The sequence below is a fragment of the Diceros bicornis genome, chromosome 13, assembly GCF_020826845.1.
Source record: "Diceros bicornis minor isolate mBicDic1 chromosome 13, mDicBic1.mat.cur, whole genome shotgun sequence".
Lineage (NCBI taxonomy): Eukaryota > Metazoa > Chordata > Mammalia > Perissodactyla > Rhinocerotidae > Diceros > Diceros bicornis.
In genome coordinates, this window is record NC_080752.1 from 36,956,613 (window position 1) to 36,974,005 (window position 17,393).

The 17,393-nt window shown below is 49.6% G+C and overlaps 1 protein-coding gene across 3 annotated transcripts in view; it reads right to left on the reverse strand.

The window, feature by feature from the left end:
- The window catches only part of TMCO4 (transmembrane and coiled-coil domains 4), a 100,379-nt gene that overhangs the window by 60,072 nt on the left and 22,914 nt on the right, over positions 1-17,393 (reverse strand). For all 3 annotated transcript variants that reach the window (XM_058553079.1, XM_058553078.1, XM_058553077.1), the window contains exons 6-8: positions 7,579-7,711; positions 686-783; positions 309-452 (exon numbers count right to left, since the gene is read on the reverse strand). In XM_058553079.1, coding sequence (XP_058409062.1) covers positions 309-452; positions 686-783; positions 7,579-7,711 — 375 coding nt within the window. The remainder of the gene's footprint in view (positions 1-308; positions 453-685; positions 784-7,578; positions 7,712-17,393) is intronic.

Sequence of the window (17,393 nt, forward strand, 5' to 3'; positions counted from 1 at the left end):
CTCTGAGGTGGCCTGCCTGGAAACTTCCTGGATGGTGGCCAGCAGGTCCAATCAGACCCTTCTCAGGAAGTCTACACAAGGTCCAGTTTCTCACACTCAGCCCTTACTCCAACCCATGCCAAGCTGCTGGCCCAGTTCTGTGTGAAGCCTGCTGCAAGTTGTGGCAGGGCTGGGACCAGAGTGAGAAAGCCATGTCCTCCTCTGTCCCCTGGGGAACCGTCACTGGTGAGAATCTGGGCATGTCCTCTAGGAGCTGGGCCACCCTGGCTGAAAAGCCCTCACAGCCCACCACTCCTTTTGAACCTTACCTGTCAGGCCAGCTCCAGCTGCTCCAAACAGCGAGGTCATGACGGCTATGCCGGCCACGGAGCCCAGAGCGGCTGCCCCGGCACTGCCAATGATTGTCGCAGCTCCAGCGGCAACAAGAGGGGCAGCCAGACCCCCCGTCACGCCTGCAAGGGAAGTAGCCCGTGGTGGGTAAAGGTGGGAGTGAGGATGTGGCCATCAGCAGCCCACTGCCTTCTGTGGACGCCTCTAACGATACTAACGAACACACTGCAGACGGGGCACCTCCCAGCTCATCCCCCTGCACGCTCCACTCTCGCTCCCAGCCTGGCGTCACCCCTCGCTCGGCACTGCCCTGGCCAGTGTGCTACTGTCTCATCTCACCTGGAGCTGGCCTTACCGATCACTGTCCCGCCTCCGACAGTCGCCAGGCCTATCAGGAGATAGCGCTTCCATTTCCTCCGGTTTTCTTTCTTCTTCCGGGATGCCTCGGCCGTTCTGGGGGAGAAGAGGTTGGTCTTTAGGCTTGGCCGTGCCTAGGACCCCTTGAGACCTCCCCGCCTCGCCAACTCCCAAACTGGGATCAACGCTGGGTACTCTGTCATGCAGAGCAAGGTACCAAAGTCACCCTGGGCCCATTGATGGTTTTAAAAAGCTGAAAACATTCTAAAACCCAGCTGGGGAATCCCAGTATGTGGGATGTGCTACTTACCCAACAGATCCATCCTAACAGGGTTGCAATTTGAACAATGAAAAGACAAAAAAATAATAATAATAGCAAAAGAAGCACAAAAATATCTTTAAATAGATGGGCCCAGAACAAGTACCAAATAGAACCAGACCCCATCACCTCCCTCTTCCTACCCTTGGTCCCACTCCTGCCATCTGGACCCACCTCCCTCTGGGACATTTGGAAATCAACTTCCTTCAGAATAATCATTTCCAAGATGGGTTAGAGAAGTGTCTGTACTGGAGACCTCGGCCTTAGGAATGATCCTGACCTAGGATCGTTTAGACTTGAAATTGAAAAGCTATAAAATGTAGCAAAAGGGAAGCATTTAGAGTGAATTGGGGTCAGGAGAATCCTGAGAATGGCCGCGGTGAGTGCTCTGGGGCGTCACGAAGCCCCGTTTTCCTGTGGGACAGTCAGCCCTCTGTGCTCTGGGGCAATAAGGAGCAGGACGAGAGACGGAGGCTGGGAGGGTGTGGTCATTAGGAGCGCGAACTCTGAACTGAAGCTGGAGTTTGGACAACAGCTCAATGCATCGAGTGATAGCAGATGATGGTGACGATAAAGGAACAGGCAGGGTCAATATTTACTGAGGACTTCCCACACACCAGCTACTGTGCTTTGTACTCCGTGCGGTTTATCTTATCCCAGGAGCAGTTTTATTACTGTCCCCATATTACAGACGAGTTCAGGGATAACAGTACCCACCTCCTGAGGGCTGTGTGGATCAAAGAAGAGAATGCCCGTCAAGCATTTAGCATAATGGTTGGCACACTGCAAGCAGTGACTAACACGGTGGCTGTTGTCATCATGAGACTGTATCTCTCTGAGCCTCAGTTTTCTCTTTTGTAAAATGAGGATAATAACACCCACCTCCTAAGGTCGTTGGTTTGTAAAGATTAAATTCAGTCCTTCTTTATACACTCAATCAACAAACTTTTCTGAGCGTGGACTACGTGCTGGCACCTCTGGGTACTGCGTTATCAGTGAGCAGAACAATGCAGGACTCAACCAATACTTGTTTCCTCCCATCTCTTTCCTCATGAACCATGCGTGATAGTGAGAAACAGTCCATCCTCCAGTCATCAAAAGAAAGGGGATCTGAGTTGGGCATCTGGGGATCTGTTACGCTTTTGGTTCTCCGCCAGCTCACCCCAACCAGCGTTTTCCTATGCAGCTCCCGGGTGAAGAGCACAGCACTTCCCAGTGGCTTCACTACAGAGAAGTGGAAACCAAAGATAAAAATCTCCGTGCACATCTCGGGGGCTGGCTTTCCACGACTGAAATTCATGCCATCAGTCGCGTGGGAGGAGGCTGAACCGCATGCATCCAGCCAAGCGGAAGGCAGGACGGCGACTAAAAGCATGGGTTCTGATGTCAGGGTTCAAACCCAGTAAACGCAGGATTTATGTTTGCATAACTCCTACCTCTGCAGATGTGGCGTACCACCATTCACCGGATATTCAGTACTGGGCCTCCCTACAGAGAGATTCTACACCCCTGCCCTGTTGAACTGAGTGGTCCCGTGCCCTGCTATAGCCAATGAACTGGAGGCGGAAGGGCTGTGTGCCACTTCCAGCAAGAGTCAGTGCAGGGCCTCATCAGTCTCCTTTTGTTCTGCCCTGAGGCCAGCAACTTCCAGACAGAGGTCACTCTGTCAATCTGGGACCCAGGACCAAGACAGCATGGACCAAAGCCACAGCCAACCGGCAAAGGGCATAGAGTCTGAACAAGAAATGCCCCTTTGTTGCTGTAAGCCATTGAGATTTGGAAGTCATTTGTCACTGCAGCAAAACCTAGCCTATTCTGATGCATAGAGCCACTTACTAACTTTCTGACCATGTACCAATTCCTTGTTCCATCTGAGTTCCCTCACCAACAAGTGGGTGTAATAATAGTACTTAATTCCCAGGGGTACTGTGAGGACTAAGTGAGATTACCCACATAGAGTGACTGGCATATTGTAATCGTTCAACATGTTTGTTGCCATTATCATTCCTTCCATTATTACGATAACTTCCTCCTAAACACAGGCTGGAGATATACTTTGGACCTTAGTTGCTAGCATCATTCCATGCAAACAGAAAGGCTGGAAATAGTTGCTTACGGCAGAGTTCAAGGCCTGAGGAAAAATTCAAGCTGCTGAGGACGTGCAATAGGAACACGTAATGGGACAAGCAGCTGGCTCTGTGAATCAGCAGAATCTCACTCAACAAACACCACCTGGGAAATAGCCTGGAAATTTGGAGCAGAGGTGTTTGAGCCCAGCTCTGCCACGATCTTGCTGGGTCACCCAATTTTTCTGAGCCTCAATTTTCTCACTTAGGAACTGGAAATGGAAGGATGATGACAGCACCACCATAGTGACCAATGTCAAGAGGGGAAGTATAACCACGACTGTCTCCCTCCCTCTCTCCCTCCCTCCTGGCCCTCCCTCTGCCCTGAGGATAGTGTCACCTCTCCAGCATGACATTCAGGCCCTCTGTGACCTGGTTCCTGTCTCCTTCACCGCCTCATCACTTCCTGATTTACCCTTTACTCTCCAGAAACATTGAACGGCCGACACCTCAGTACCTATGTTCCTGCTGGCCCCTGGATGCCAAGGACCTTCTCACCTTCCTTTCTCTGGCTAAACAGTACTCATCCTTTAAGAGTCACCTCCTCCGAGAAGTTGGCCTGAGCCCCAAGGTTGCCTAAATGCCCAGACTCTGTGCCCCTCTAACCCTTGTACTGTGTTAGCGTGGAATTCTAGACCATCGATTTTCAAATGGTGGGCTTTTTCGTCAACTGCATCAGAATCCCCAGGGGGTAGCTGTTAAAAGCACAGCTTCCTGAGCTAGAAGCTCGGGCCTGAGGGTGAGGAAACCACCATAACAAGTTCCTCCAGGGATCTGCTGTATCTCAAGTTTGAGAATCCCGGGGCCAAACCTTCAGGCATAGATGGAGTCTTCCCTGCCCTGCACCCGCGGCAGCTTGCCCTGGACTTGGGACCAGGAGGGTGCTCAGAAGATCTTTCTGGAACAGAACCTAATCATTCCAACAAGGGCTGGACATGAACATCTTCCCCTACCACTGTCCACATCTATGAAAACCAGAGGGGCATGGAATGGACATTTTGGCTAAATAAAATACTTCGCCAGAGTATAGGCCAATCACCATCCAGAGTGAAACTTTCAGGATATTAGGACAAATATGAAATGTTATAAAATTTTAATGATTACTACATATTAATTATTAAGAACACAGTCAAATTCTTGAGTTGGTGCCCTTGACATTTCTCAGCCCCGTCTGTTTCTAGGTTGTTCCTACAGTGACATCTGTGCATCTATGATACTAGACAGTCACCACTTTTAACTGAGTCTGTGGAGGGGGAAACTCATAGCCTAAAGGGAATAAAATAACTAAAAAGTAAATACAGTTCTTCAAGGCTGTTTTATTTAAATGCATGAGTGCTATTATATCAAATCACTTTTACAAAGACCAAATGGATGATATGTTCTCATCTTTAGTATTCTGCTTTGTATTATTATTTAAATGTTTATCAATACTTGCTGAATGAAAAAGAATATAATATTTTTCCTAATGTTATTTAGATAAGGTATTCTCAATGTTCATCTGAACTGCCAGTTGGTTGCCCTATTTAAGTACTTGAAGGTTCTTAATAACTACTTTGTACACAAAATAAATAGCTTTCCCAGTCATCATTAATTATCACAGCATTTTACTCCTGCAATTACTTCAGTTGTCTGACTGAATTTCAAGATCAAAAGCACGAGAGGAGACGCTCGCTCTGAGCTACATGTACAATGCTTCCTGGATTTGGAAGGGAGATTTCAGAGCACGACACTAAAATCAGATGATGCCCTGTTCCTATTACTGACTTTGCCCGCTGGTTAGATACCAGGGCAATCCGTGCCATCATGCAGTCATTGGCCACACTCAGCTTGTGGGACATCAGAAATGACCCTGAGTTCGGTGTCAGCCTTCCAAGACAGAGGCTGAAGCCAAAACGCAGATTCCAGTCAAATCCCCGGCTGAAGCCACAGATACCAAGTGAAGAGACTGACCCCTACTCTGCCCGTCTCCTGGATCCACAAATAAATTTCACTCTCTGCTATCTTATCTCCCATGAGAGGGTGTTCTCTATCCTTATCATCCTCACCACCACCACCTTCTTTTTTAAAATCACCTTCTCCAGCTGACAAAGAAGGAGAGCTTATCTCTGGAAGATACTTTTCTAGCAAAAGCTCAGAAAGCCCCACAAAAGAATTATCTTGAGTGCTTTCTTCAGAATTAAGGAGGGAACCTGGGCTTGTCAATCACGCCTTGAGGAATGCGCTAAGTGACGTTCAGACTGGATATGGTGGTTGAATCAGATGGTGCCACTGACCAGCTGTGTGACTTTGGGAGAGTTATGTCACCCCTCTGACTTTCTGTTTCTTCCTCTGCAAAGTCCTCGGGGGACTGTTATGAGCACCAGATGAGATGACATCTTGTGCGGGCATCTAGTAAGCACTCAATAAGAGTAAGACATTGACAAGGTTATTCTGATGTCATCAGTATCGAGCCTCAGCAGGGCATGAGCTCATGTTTACTGAGACCTACTATGTGCCAGGCACTGCTCCAAGCTTTCCACACGAATTAATTAATTTAATCTCTCAACAACCCTAGGTTGGAGATACACCATTATCCCCACATTAGAGATCAGGAAACTGAGGCACAGAGAAGTGAAGTCACCAAACAAGTGGGGGAAGTTTGGATGGCCTCAGGGCTCAGATAGAGACCCAAGAACAGAAAGGGGGTACAGCACACTCCGAACCCCAGCTGCAAAGGATTGTCTCGGGATGCCAAGGGATAAGCTCATCTCACAGAAACACAAAACCTTAGAGTTAAAGGAAACCTACGTATAATTCAATCCTTTACTTGCATAGGTGAAAAAACTGGTGCTGGTGCCCAGAGAGGGAAAGCAACATGCCCAGGGCCGCACAGAGACTTAGCAGAATCAAACTGAGAACCAAGTCTCCTGGCTGAACAGTCACTATGCTTTCCCGGGTCTCAGACTCTTCCAAAGACCATAGATAGAACCTGGGAGGTCTCCAAAGTCCCTAAAACTGAATACAAAAATTACACAGGTGGAATATTTTTCTGAGGAGAGGGCCCACGCACAGTTATAACAGCAATGGTAACAGTATTACAGCAGTAATGATGTTTATCAATTAGTTACTCTGTTTGAGGCCTGTTCAAAGCACTTCACATGTATGAATTCATTTGAGCCCCAGAAGAACCTTGTGAGGAGCGTGCTATGATTATCCTCATTTTGCAGGTGAGGAAACTGAGGCCCAGAGAAGTTAAACAACTTGCCCAAGATCACACAGCTGGTAAGTGGCAGAGCTGGGCTGTGTGAGAACTTCTGTTTTACACATTCCCTGATCTGGCATTACTGGTATTAGCAGAACAAATCCTCTGGACAATATGCTTCTTTCTGATAATAAGACTTTCAAACAATAAATAAGAGTTTCTTTCATTTCAAGGCATATAAGATACTACAAATGTCCAATGTATCCCAAGAACCTGGGCAGCCCTTGTGATTATGGTAACCGGCCTGGATCCAGGTGTTTCTTTATTGACACAGCTCTGGGAGTCAAAGCAAGCCTGTTTTCAGGTTATTTCAACAGAAACAAGTTTCCTCCTTTAAGGAAACATCCCTTCCCTTTGCCCTACAAACCCTGGCAGGAAGGCGGCTCCAGGTCTGAACTTGGCTTCAGCACTAAATTCCCTGCTGGCTGAACTGGTCCAACATGGCTGCTCAAAGGAAGCCACTGAGGCCGAACGAAACGCAAGGCTAGGAGACGTGTCTGGTGCAAGGAGCCCGCAATTGGGCCGTGCCTGGGATTGATTTACTGCCCTGGGAGTAGGTTAGCTCTGGCTGAGTTACCAGTATCACTCCTCTACATGATCCTGACCACAGACAGACAGCAAAGCTGCTCTATGGCTGGCAGGTGCAGGGGCACGTGGGGGCAGGGAGCACCAGCTATCTACCAAGCGCTAGCTACGTGTCAGCCCTGGGCTGAGCACTGTAATATGATCACGTCGTTTCTCACAATGACCCCGGGAGGGCTCTATCCTCATTCCCATTTTACAGATAGGAATGTGTGGCTTGCAGGAGGCACCTGCCCAAGGTGAAAAAGCAGATGGGTGTCAGAGGTGGGATTTGAACCCAGGCCACTCCAGCCCATGGACAAGATGGTATAAGAGCCTGAGGTGGAGCGAGGTGGTCGGGGCCAAGGAATGTTAAAGTCACAGACTCACAGTCCTTAGCAATCATCCATTCAATCCCCATTTCCTACAAACGAGGATGGAGGCCCAGAGAGGGGAAGTGACTTGCTAAGGCCACACAGCAAGTCAGGGCTGCACTGGGACTCTCTGCCCACTGGTCCTTCCACCTCACTGCACCCTCTCTTAATGGGGGGCGGGGAAGAGGGGACTCTGTTATCTGAAAAGTGCACTCAAGTGGAAGTCCTCGATTCCGGACAAGCGGGGCTGGGGTCACAGGGCTCCCTTACTCAGATTCCTCCTCTTTGGTTTCCTTCAGGCTCTCAAGGAATGTCTCTTCAAGGAGATCCAGCTCCCCCAAGGGCACTTGGAGGAGGGAGGTCATGTGGCAAACGAGGACTCGGGCCCGCGCGTCATAGCGCCCTTGAAAGAGAGAAACACACAGGCAGAGAATGAGCTTAGCTTTGCAGCACAGTGTAGCTGCTAAAACCCAAACCCTGGAAACGTCCTAATGCACAAGCCCACGAGAACCAGTCACCGAACCTATGGTACAGCTTCCTGGATGGAATACTGTGCAACTATTAAAAATATTAGTCCAGGGGGCCGGCCCTGTAGCTTATTGGTTAAGTGCGCGCGCTCCGCTACTGGTGGCCCAGGTTCAGATCTGGGCACACACCGATGCACCGCTCGTCCAGCCATGCTGAGGTGGTGTCCCACATACAGCAACTAGAAGATGTGCGACTATGACATGCGACTATCTACTGGAGCTTTGGGGAGAAAAAGGGAAAAAAAGGAGGAGGATTGGCAGCAGATGTTAGCTCAGGGCCGGTCTTCCTCAGCAAAAAGAGGAGGATTGGCATGGATGTTAGCTCAGGGCTGATTTTCCTCACAAAAAAAAAAAAAATCCAAAGCAAGGTGGTATTTTTCACCAAATTAGCAACGATCATTTTTTTAAATCCCAAATCTGTTAAAGAGGTGATGAAAATGGGTGCTTGCAGACACCACTGGTGGCAGAGTGCATTGACATAAACCGCCCAGAGGGCAATTTGACAATATGTGTCAAAAACTTTAAAAAACCTGCATCTCCCAAATCATAGAGACAGAAAGCAGAATGGTGGTTACCAGGGGCCACGGGGAGGAAGGGAGTGGGGAGTTAGTGTTGAATGGGGCAGTTTCAGTTTTGTAAGATAAAAAGAGTTCTGGAGATGGATGGTGGCAACGGCTGCAAAACGATGTGAATGTGCTCAATACCAGTGAACTGTACACTTAAAAATGGATAGGACGCTAAATTTTATGTTACATGTATTTTACTACAATAAAAACAATGGGAAAAAGATGTGTATCCTCTTCAGCCCAAAATTCCATTTCTGGAATTCTTATCTTAAGAAAACAATCCTAAATATGGATAATATTCAGTAAATAAAGGTCATATTGTTGCATTTATAACATGCAAGTGGAAACAATCTGGAGGTTTCCAACACCAGGGGATTAGTTAAGTAAACTCTAGCACAACCAGCCAATGTAAAATAAGCCATAAAAAAAGACTCCTAAGGGCCAGCCTGGTGGTGTTGTGGTTGGGTTCACGTGCTCTGCTTCGGCAGCCTGGGGTTCATGGGTTTGGATCCTGGGTGCGGACCTGTGTACCACTTATCAAGCCATGCTGTGGCAGGTGTCCCACATATAAAGTAGAGGAAGACTGGCACAGATGTCAGCTCAGGGCTAATCTTCCTCACCAAAAAAAATAAATAAATAAAAAACGATTCCTAAGAAATGTTATAATATCTGAAAAAAAATTGCTTATGCAATGAAACAAATTTTAAAAATGCATAGATGATTTACTTGATAATATGCCATAGGGTCCCAACTAAGGGAAAAAAAACACTGCATGGAAAAAAAGAAAGAAATATGTCAAATGTGATTTTTTTTGCCTTTCAAAATTATCCATAATGAATTTGGGTTAATTTTATAATTGGAAAAATTAATCTATCAAAATTTACCCAAAGGCGGTCTGTCCAAGCTCTGGTTACTTAGCCCAGAAGCTTGTAAGGATACGCTGATATCTGGTTAGTAAGGAAGGGGCATCTGGAAGGGGTCAAATGAACTGTCCCTGTTAGGGGGATTTCTGTCTTCAGGCAGCACAACAGTGGACAGGATCCTATGCAAAATGCCCCTCTTCTACCAAGACTGATTCCATGACCAGCCTAAGTTGTTAAACCTCTTCCCATCCGCCAGACAGTGGGCCCCTGTGTGGCATAAAGGACCCTCTCGAGTGCCCCACCTCGGAACATGACACCACCCAGAGACCAGGAAGGCCCACGGTCCCCCTTCTCCCTCACCCCTCACATCCAGAGACTCCAAGACTGTTGGAGTTTATCTACAAACGTCTCTACTGCATCCATTTCGCTTCTTTCCATTGGCCGCCAGGAGAGTGCCGTATCTGACCGGGACCAGTCTGGTGTTCTCTCTGCTCTCAAGGACCCGCCTGCCTGCCTGGCCACTCCACCATGCGGTGACCTCAGGGGGCAGCGAGGTTCCCCGGGGTGGGGCGCGTCAGCACACTCCACCAGCCAAACCACCGCCAGATTCTTCAGCCAACAGCTGGCACTGGAGCTCCATCCACCTCACTCCTCTGAAATCTCTCAACTGATCCAAACTCCGGTGAGGACAAGAGGGGTGTTATTCTGACCCAACGAGCGCCACCCCCTAGAGATTCTGGTTCAGTAGGTCTGCGATGGGACCTGGAAGTCCGGATCCGAACATGCACAGTGAGGTTTGAGAACCACCGGTCTGAAGCTGGGGAGCAGGAGGAACAGAGCTGCTCTCACTCACTCAGGTCTCCTTCCCTCCAGACTCCGACCTTCCCTCCTGCGCTCCTCCCCAACCCCTGAAATGTCTCCACGTCTGGAGATGCGACTCCAGTCAGGGCTCCTGGCACTGTGCCCTCTTCTTTCCTTGGCGAAGAAGGAAATCTGAAATCTGTCATGATTAGAACTAAATCCAAACCCGACCATGACCTACAAGGCCCCTGGCCAACTCTGTGACTTCCCCTTCTAGAAGGTTCCTGCTACGAGACTGTGCATTTGCTGTTTCCACTACCTGGAAGGCTCATTCCCCAGATCTTCACGTGGGGCTCCTCATGCAGTCTCTGCTCACACGCCCCTGCCCAGTGGGGCTGTCCTGTCCACCCCTCCCCCATGACCCTCTACCCCTTCCCCCTGCATTTGGTTCCTCACGGAGCCCAGCACTCTCCGATACCATGTTTGTTTGTTTCTGTTTGTCTCTCCCCCTGAAATATAAACTTTATAAGGGCAATCTTTTTCACTGCTCCATCCCCAGTCCTTAGAATAGTGCCTGGCACAAAGAATAAATGTTCAGTTAACCACTAGACGCACCTGGGTAGGAATTCTATTTGCGCGTCTAACCTTGGGCAAATAGTTCATCCTCGTTCAGGTGGAAACAGGAATAGTAAGGAGTCACCTCACAAAGTTTTGAGGATTCAATTAAATAATGCAGGAGAGGGCTCTTGGTCTACGATGGGCCCTTAATGACTGTGGCAGAACTGAACTCCTCTGATGGGTGTCTGCAGTGCTGGGCAATAATATACTAAAGCAGTAGTGGCTATCCTTCAACTTGACACAGCTCCCCAAGTCCTGAAGTTTGAGGCTTCAGCTTCTGTAAAATAAACCAGTTCCTTCCTTGAACTAGGGTCCTCAGAGTGAGCCGTGTCTGGCAGCACTCCCCCAGCTGCCCTTGACTGCCTCCCTAGATGAGGAACTGTCTACGTGCCGGAGAACAGACAGTCCCGAGTCGTGTTGGGGTTACCAGGTCAGTTAAAGCTCCATGATCAGAGGAGCTCCCGCTCCCTCATGGGATCAGAGGCTACTGCACCCAGGTGATAATCGAGCCGTGGAAACTAACCGAGCCTTGGCGATGGTGGTTAATTGGTGGCAATTATAATTAGCCACTAATTCATACTCTGTTGGTCAAGGCTGCAGTGATTCAGCTTCTGGAATACAGGCTGCCATGTGCACAGGTGATTAACTCCCAAGGTATTCTCAGGCACGGGGCTCCGGGACGTTGCCCTGTGCAAGGGTCGTTTCAAGGAACTTGGCAGCCAGGATGCTGCACTTGGAGCTGAGGTTCTGCTTCAGGCAGGTGGCGGGGGAGGGGCATGAGTCCCGGGCCGCCCAGGACACTGGGGTTCTCTGGTGTTGGCTCTACCAACTTGCCAGGGGGCCAACTCACTCCTCGAGGGCCTATCCTTTCTTGGGGCTCAGGCCAAAACCCTTGGCATTGTCCTTGATTCTTCTCATTTCCCCACCCCCAACACCCACTCTATCAGCTAACGCTGACAGCTGCACCTCCAAACTATATCCTGAGTCTACCACTGCACTCTATCTCCACTGCCATCAGTTGCCACTGCCACCGTGACCGCCGTCGCTCTTCAACCACCAGTTGTCTCACTGGGCTCTCATCTTTCACCCTTGCCCCTGCACACTATTTGCCACATGGCAGCCAGAGGTATAAAGTCATAAATCTGATCGTGTTCTCTCCCCCAACTTAAAACTCTCCAACAGCTCTCTGATGCACTTAGAATAAACTCCACATATCTTCCCACTGTCCGCAAGGCTGTACATTATCTGGCCCCATCCCACCACCCTCTCCCACCTCACTTTCTACTGGTCCCTGTTTCATGCACGAGTATCTGTCCTGCCAAGAAGCCAAGCTCATTCCTGCCCCGGGGCTTTGCACTTGCTGTTCTAACTAGAAAGCGCCTCCCCTAGAGCTCTGGTCCCTTCTCATCAGTCAGGTCTCAAACATTACCTCCTTAGAGAAGCCATCAGACTCTCAAGCAGAGCAGCACACCCCCTGTCACTCTGCTCCTACCACTGGTATATCTGTGGGTAGTTTACTGTCTGGCTCTCCCCACCAGAATGTCAGTCCCACTAGGGCAGGAACCTTTGCTTTGTTCCTTGTTGTGTCCCAGTGCGCAGGGCGGTGCTTGGCAATTAAGATTTTGGATCATTAACTAACAAAGCTCTCCCTTGTCTGCCAAGGGAGATGTGCCCACCTGCATCTACCAGCACAAAACACCTTTTCCTGCTTCCGTCCTCCAGCCGAGACTTACCCCATCTCCGGTATCCTCTGAGTCCTGCTCCCCCAGGGACAGGGAGAGAATGGGTTTACTGGGGAAGGCCTCTCTTCTCCTCTGGGTGGGGTCATCTCTTACAGTGGTGGGTCACTCTTACATGTCAGTCTTGGAATACTCTCTCCCGATCTGCTCATCACTCAGTTCCTTCCTCAAATGGCACCTCCTTGGAGAAGCCCTCCCTGACCTCACTCCACGGCTTTCTATTTCCCTCCCATGACGTATTTTCTTCTTATCACCATTCAAAACTTGATTTTTAAATCTGCCTACTTTTTTCTTGTCTCCCCCTCTAGAAGTTCCAAATTAACTGCGCATCCCTAGCACCTAGGCCTGTGACTAACACAAAGCAGCCGTGTAATAATCTTTGTATGAATGAAGAACGGAATATTTGTAGGAATGAATGAATGAATGAATGAATGGATCTCTGTTGGGAGAGGTGCAAAATAGGGGAGGACGATTACGCTGGATGAGGCTTGTATCCCCTTCAGGCAGAAACACCGTATAATCAACAATCACATTAATACCGGAAGCTTCATTTATCCACTGCTCACTCTAAACCCCACTTGGTGTACCCTCTACATGTATTGATTGCATCCTCACGCTGAGGTACTGTGAGTATCACCATTTAATCAAAGAGGAAACTGAGGCACAGAGAGCTTAGGTTGTGTACCCAGGTCACCCAACTGGTGGGTAGTAAAGTGGGCAGTCTGGCTGCAGAGGCCGTGCCCTGCATGGGAACCAGGGCTATGAGACGGCAGAACACTGTCTTCCACACGTCTCCGAGCCCGCCCATTGCTTTCAGCTTCCTCTCCTTCCTCCTGGTCTCCCCTTGAATCTGGGTCAGGCCTTGATCTGCCCCAGCCTGCCCAGCAGTGGCCCGCAACCCCACTGCTGCTCCTGAGGGCTGTTCAGGTTCCAGTCCAGAGCCTGAGCCTGTGCTTTGGAAATCCACCTGAAGGACCACGGCTGGAGGAGCTGGTCTCCTGAGGCCCCCTCCAGCTCCGAGATCTAAGGGTCAGCCTCAGGGGGCCTGTTCCCCCTCACAGGAAGGGACCTTCAAAAGTCCGAGGTCGAATGGACTTGAAACAGCCCAACAGCAGCCTCTGCACCATCTTTCAATGACCTCGGGAGCCTGGAGTCTGCGAGTCGCTGTGCACTTGAATCCAGATGTGATGACGTGGCGACCTGAGAGCGAGGTGATCCCTCCAATGGGAGGTCACAGGGGGTGGTTGTGAAAATTCAGATTCCCCGGCCCCACACGCAGGTCTGTAGCTTTAACAAGCCCCCCGGGTGAGTCTGAAGCAGGTGGTTCCTACTCTGAGAAACACAGCAGTGGGCAAACAGGCCAGCGCTTCCTGGTCTGGGGAGGTCTGGGCTGCTCACGCCTGGAGGCAGGGGTGTGAGCAGGACGACTCCCGGTGCCATCTCTGCAGGGAAGGAAAAGCAGCATCCACGGTGCTCCTACTAAGCGCCAGGCGTCACCGATGAGCTTGCGTTCGTGACTGCTAATCCTCCCAACTGTCCTGGGAAGCTGGTATTATGATGCTCATTTTGCACATGAGGGAATAACAGGTCTGAAGAGGTTAAGAAACTTTCTAAGTCACACAGCTGAGAAGGTGGTGGAGCTTGGATTATAATCCAGGATTATCTGATGTCAGCGTTTCTGCTCATTCCACTGTGGCTGTCTTTTTAAAGGCAAATCTACTCTGGAGTGAGTTTTGGGGTTCCAGGACCATCCCATGTGGTCAGCTGTGAACTCTATCTTCTGCGTACATGGGATATGTGGGTTGCACACATGATCCCAGGTAGAGCCCCAGGCCCTGGGCCACAGGCGCACATAAAGGTGACCCATCACCTGGGGGGCCTGTTCTGTGGAAAATCTTGAGGCGGGGGGCAGACGGGGACACGACCCAGGGATCTCGGCTCTGCCACCAGTGGACAGGAGTGTGCCAGCCTCCTACAACTGCTGGGCAGCCCCCACACCCACTCCAGACACACAACCATATACTGTGGGAGCCCCTGGAGCCCACCTCGTCCCTCTGGCCTAGGAGGAGCGAGGGGCATGTCCACAGTGACCCAGTGTGTTCACAACAGAGCTGGGGCCAGAACCCGCACTGCTGGGCTCCTTCCGCCCCCAGCATCTCTTCTCCCTAGAGTCCCAGGACGCACCTCTCAAGCCGTATTCACACAGCTGCTTCCCTGGCCCACTGTACCACCAGCCTCCGAGTGACCACCTTTCCTAATTAGACATTTTTATGTGTAATATTTAGCATATTTATCCTCATTTTCAACCTAAGCAATTTGTTTTTCATATAAGGAAACCACACCCTACTCCAATCCCATGCCACCCTGCCCACTGCTGGGCACTGGGTTTAAACTTATATGTCTGCCCAGGGTCTTCACTTTGCGAGGCAGAGCCTGGCTGGAGGGAGGGACTTATGGGATGGAGCCCCTCACGGGGCAGGAGTTGACCTCAGATTGTTTCAGGCATGACTCCTGCCTTTTCTCCTCGTGCCTTATTTTGGGGAAACAATTAAGGATGCTAAATGGCAACAAGCTTACTTCCAGACCAGCAATCATGGGAGCCGAGGGGCCCCTTCTGAGGCCCTCCTCCAGCTCCACCTTCTCAGAGGCAGGCAAGATCAGCCACTCCTCCAGCTCCTGCCACACGGGGCACCCACTCTTCGTTCCAGCCTCTTCAAACCCTCTTAAAACCAGCTGTAGGGACTAGGGCTTTATCAGTTTATCTCCACAGGGGAAGCAGAACAGCAGTCAAGAGTGGACTCTGGAACCACACTGCCGGGGTTCGAATCCTGGCCCCCTCACTTTCCAGCTGTGTGACCCTGGGCAGGTTATTTCCCTCTCTGTGCCACAGTTTCCTTTTTTATAAAATGGGGACAGTAGTAACATCTACCTCCTAGGGTCATTGTGGGGTTTCAATGAATTAGTATAAAGCACTTAGCTTAGGGCCTGCACACAGTAGGCACTCAGTGAGTATCGGCTACAATTGGAATTACTCCCAGTGCCTAGCACAGGGCCTGGCACACAGTGAGTGCTCAGTTCTTACTTGCTGAATGGATGAACCAGCCAGTTTCGACACCGATAACAAGTTGTATGAATCTCGAGGATGCTGACAGAGAACCCAGCCACCGGGTGACAACGTTTGCAATTTCACCACGACTAAAGACCAACATTTCAAACCTTTCTGATTCATCGGGGAGGTAGGGTTTGCAATTCAGTAACGAAGGCCAGGTCAGAAAGGAGAGCCAGGTTTGTGGTAAAGATTGCTACGTCTCACGCGGTGGGCACCTCCTCGGGTTCCAGGGCCTAGAGTTGACGCTATCTTTAGGTTCAGGGTACAGAGGGCAAAAACTATGACTCAATTTAAGTCTCCTGGGCAGCAATGCAGACTTCACAGTGAGACTCACTTTGCTTTAAATGGAATTTTGAAACTTTGAAATGTAACCCTGGGTTATTTACTTAACCTCCTGAGCCTAATTTCCTCCCCTGTAAGTGGGGAAAACAGTACCTACCCCAGCAGTTGGTCTGAGGATTATACACTGTGCGATAATTCACAGTCTATGTAAAGGGCTTAGAAGACCAACTAGAATAACTTATACTCTATACCAACTAGACACATAAACCTGCTCCACCTGAGATGGCCAACTTTTGGGTCCTAGAGCAGTGGTTCTCAACCAGGGATGTCTTTGTCCCCCAGAGGACATTTGGCAATGTATGGAGACATTCCTGGTTGTCACAACTCAGGAAGTGCTACTGGCATCTAGTGAGTAGAGGCCAGGGATGCTGCTAAATACCCTATAATGCACAGGACGGCCCCGGAACAAACAATGATCCAGTCTCAACCGTCAACAATGCTCAGGGTGAGAAACCCTGGCTTAGAGTTATCAGCTCAGATTCGGTTTAACTTTCAGCACATATAAGACTTATTTTTTTCAGTTGTGTGGGCAAAATGCTTTGTGGGTTTTTACTGGATGAGGAGAAGAGAATGATTAGCATACAAAAAACTTCCACCCAGCTGCCAAGATGGCATTATTTTGTGACTAAGACCCTAATACTGTCAGTAAGGTCGACCTTCCAGGAAGTTCTGAAAAATGCAGCTTTTCATGATGATTTCTTGGGCTGATTTCATGACTAATCACCTGCCTCACACCCAGAGAGAAATACAGCAGCACAGAGAGCCTCCTCCTCTGCTGTGTGCCCCCACCCATCAACCTCTATAGAAGGAAGACAGTTTGATCCTCAGGTGCAGACACACCACCCTGCTCAGTATCTAAGCTTATTACCTAAAGAAAGGCCACCCATCCATCCTTCTATCCATTCATCCTTTCATCCATGCATCCATCCATCCTTCCATACAACCATTCATCCATCCATCCAGCCAGCCAACAAATACTAAATGCCCACCACGTGTCCATCAGTGTCGTAGATACTGGGATACGATGATGAACAAGCCAGACAACGGCCCTACCCTCATGGAGCTCGTGGGGAAGGACTTAAACAACTGGTCCAACTACGACACTGACTCTTCCCTTACAAGATCCTTGACTGTGTTCTGAGAACTAAAGACAGTTTCAAGGTCACACAACAAACGAGTCTCAGAGACAGGATGAGCATCCAGGTTTCCTGATTGCCAGGGCCTTCCCATCTCACCAGTAACCACCACCACCACAGCGGCACTCACAGCCTGCTTCCTGCGTGCCAGCTATGTGCTGAGCACTTTACACGGGTTATCTCATTTAATCCTCACCACCGCCCTATAAGGTAAAGACTACTGTTATTCCCATTTGACACCTGAGGAAACTGAGGCACAGAGACATTCAGTAACTTGCCAAGGTGGAACTTGAATTTTAACACCCAGGCAGGCTGACCCCCAAATGCTCCTGGTTCTTGGTCCCTGGCTCTGCATTAATGTGGATAAAGAGTTGGACATAACAA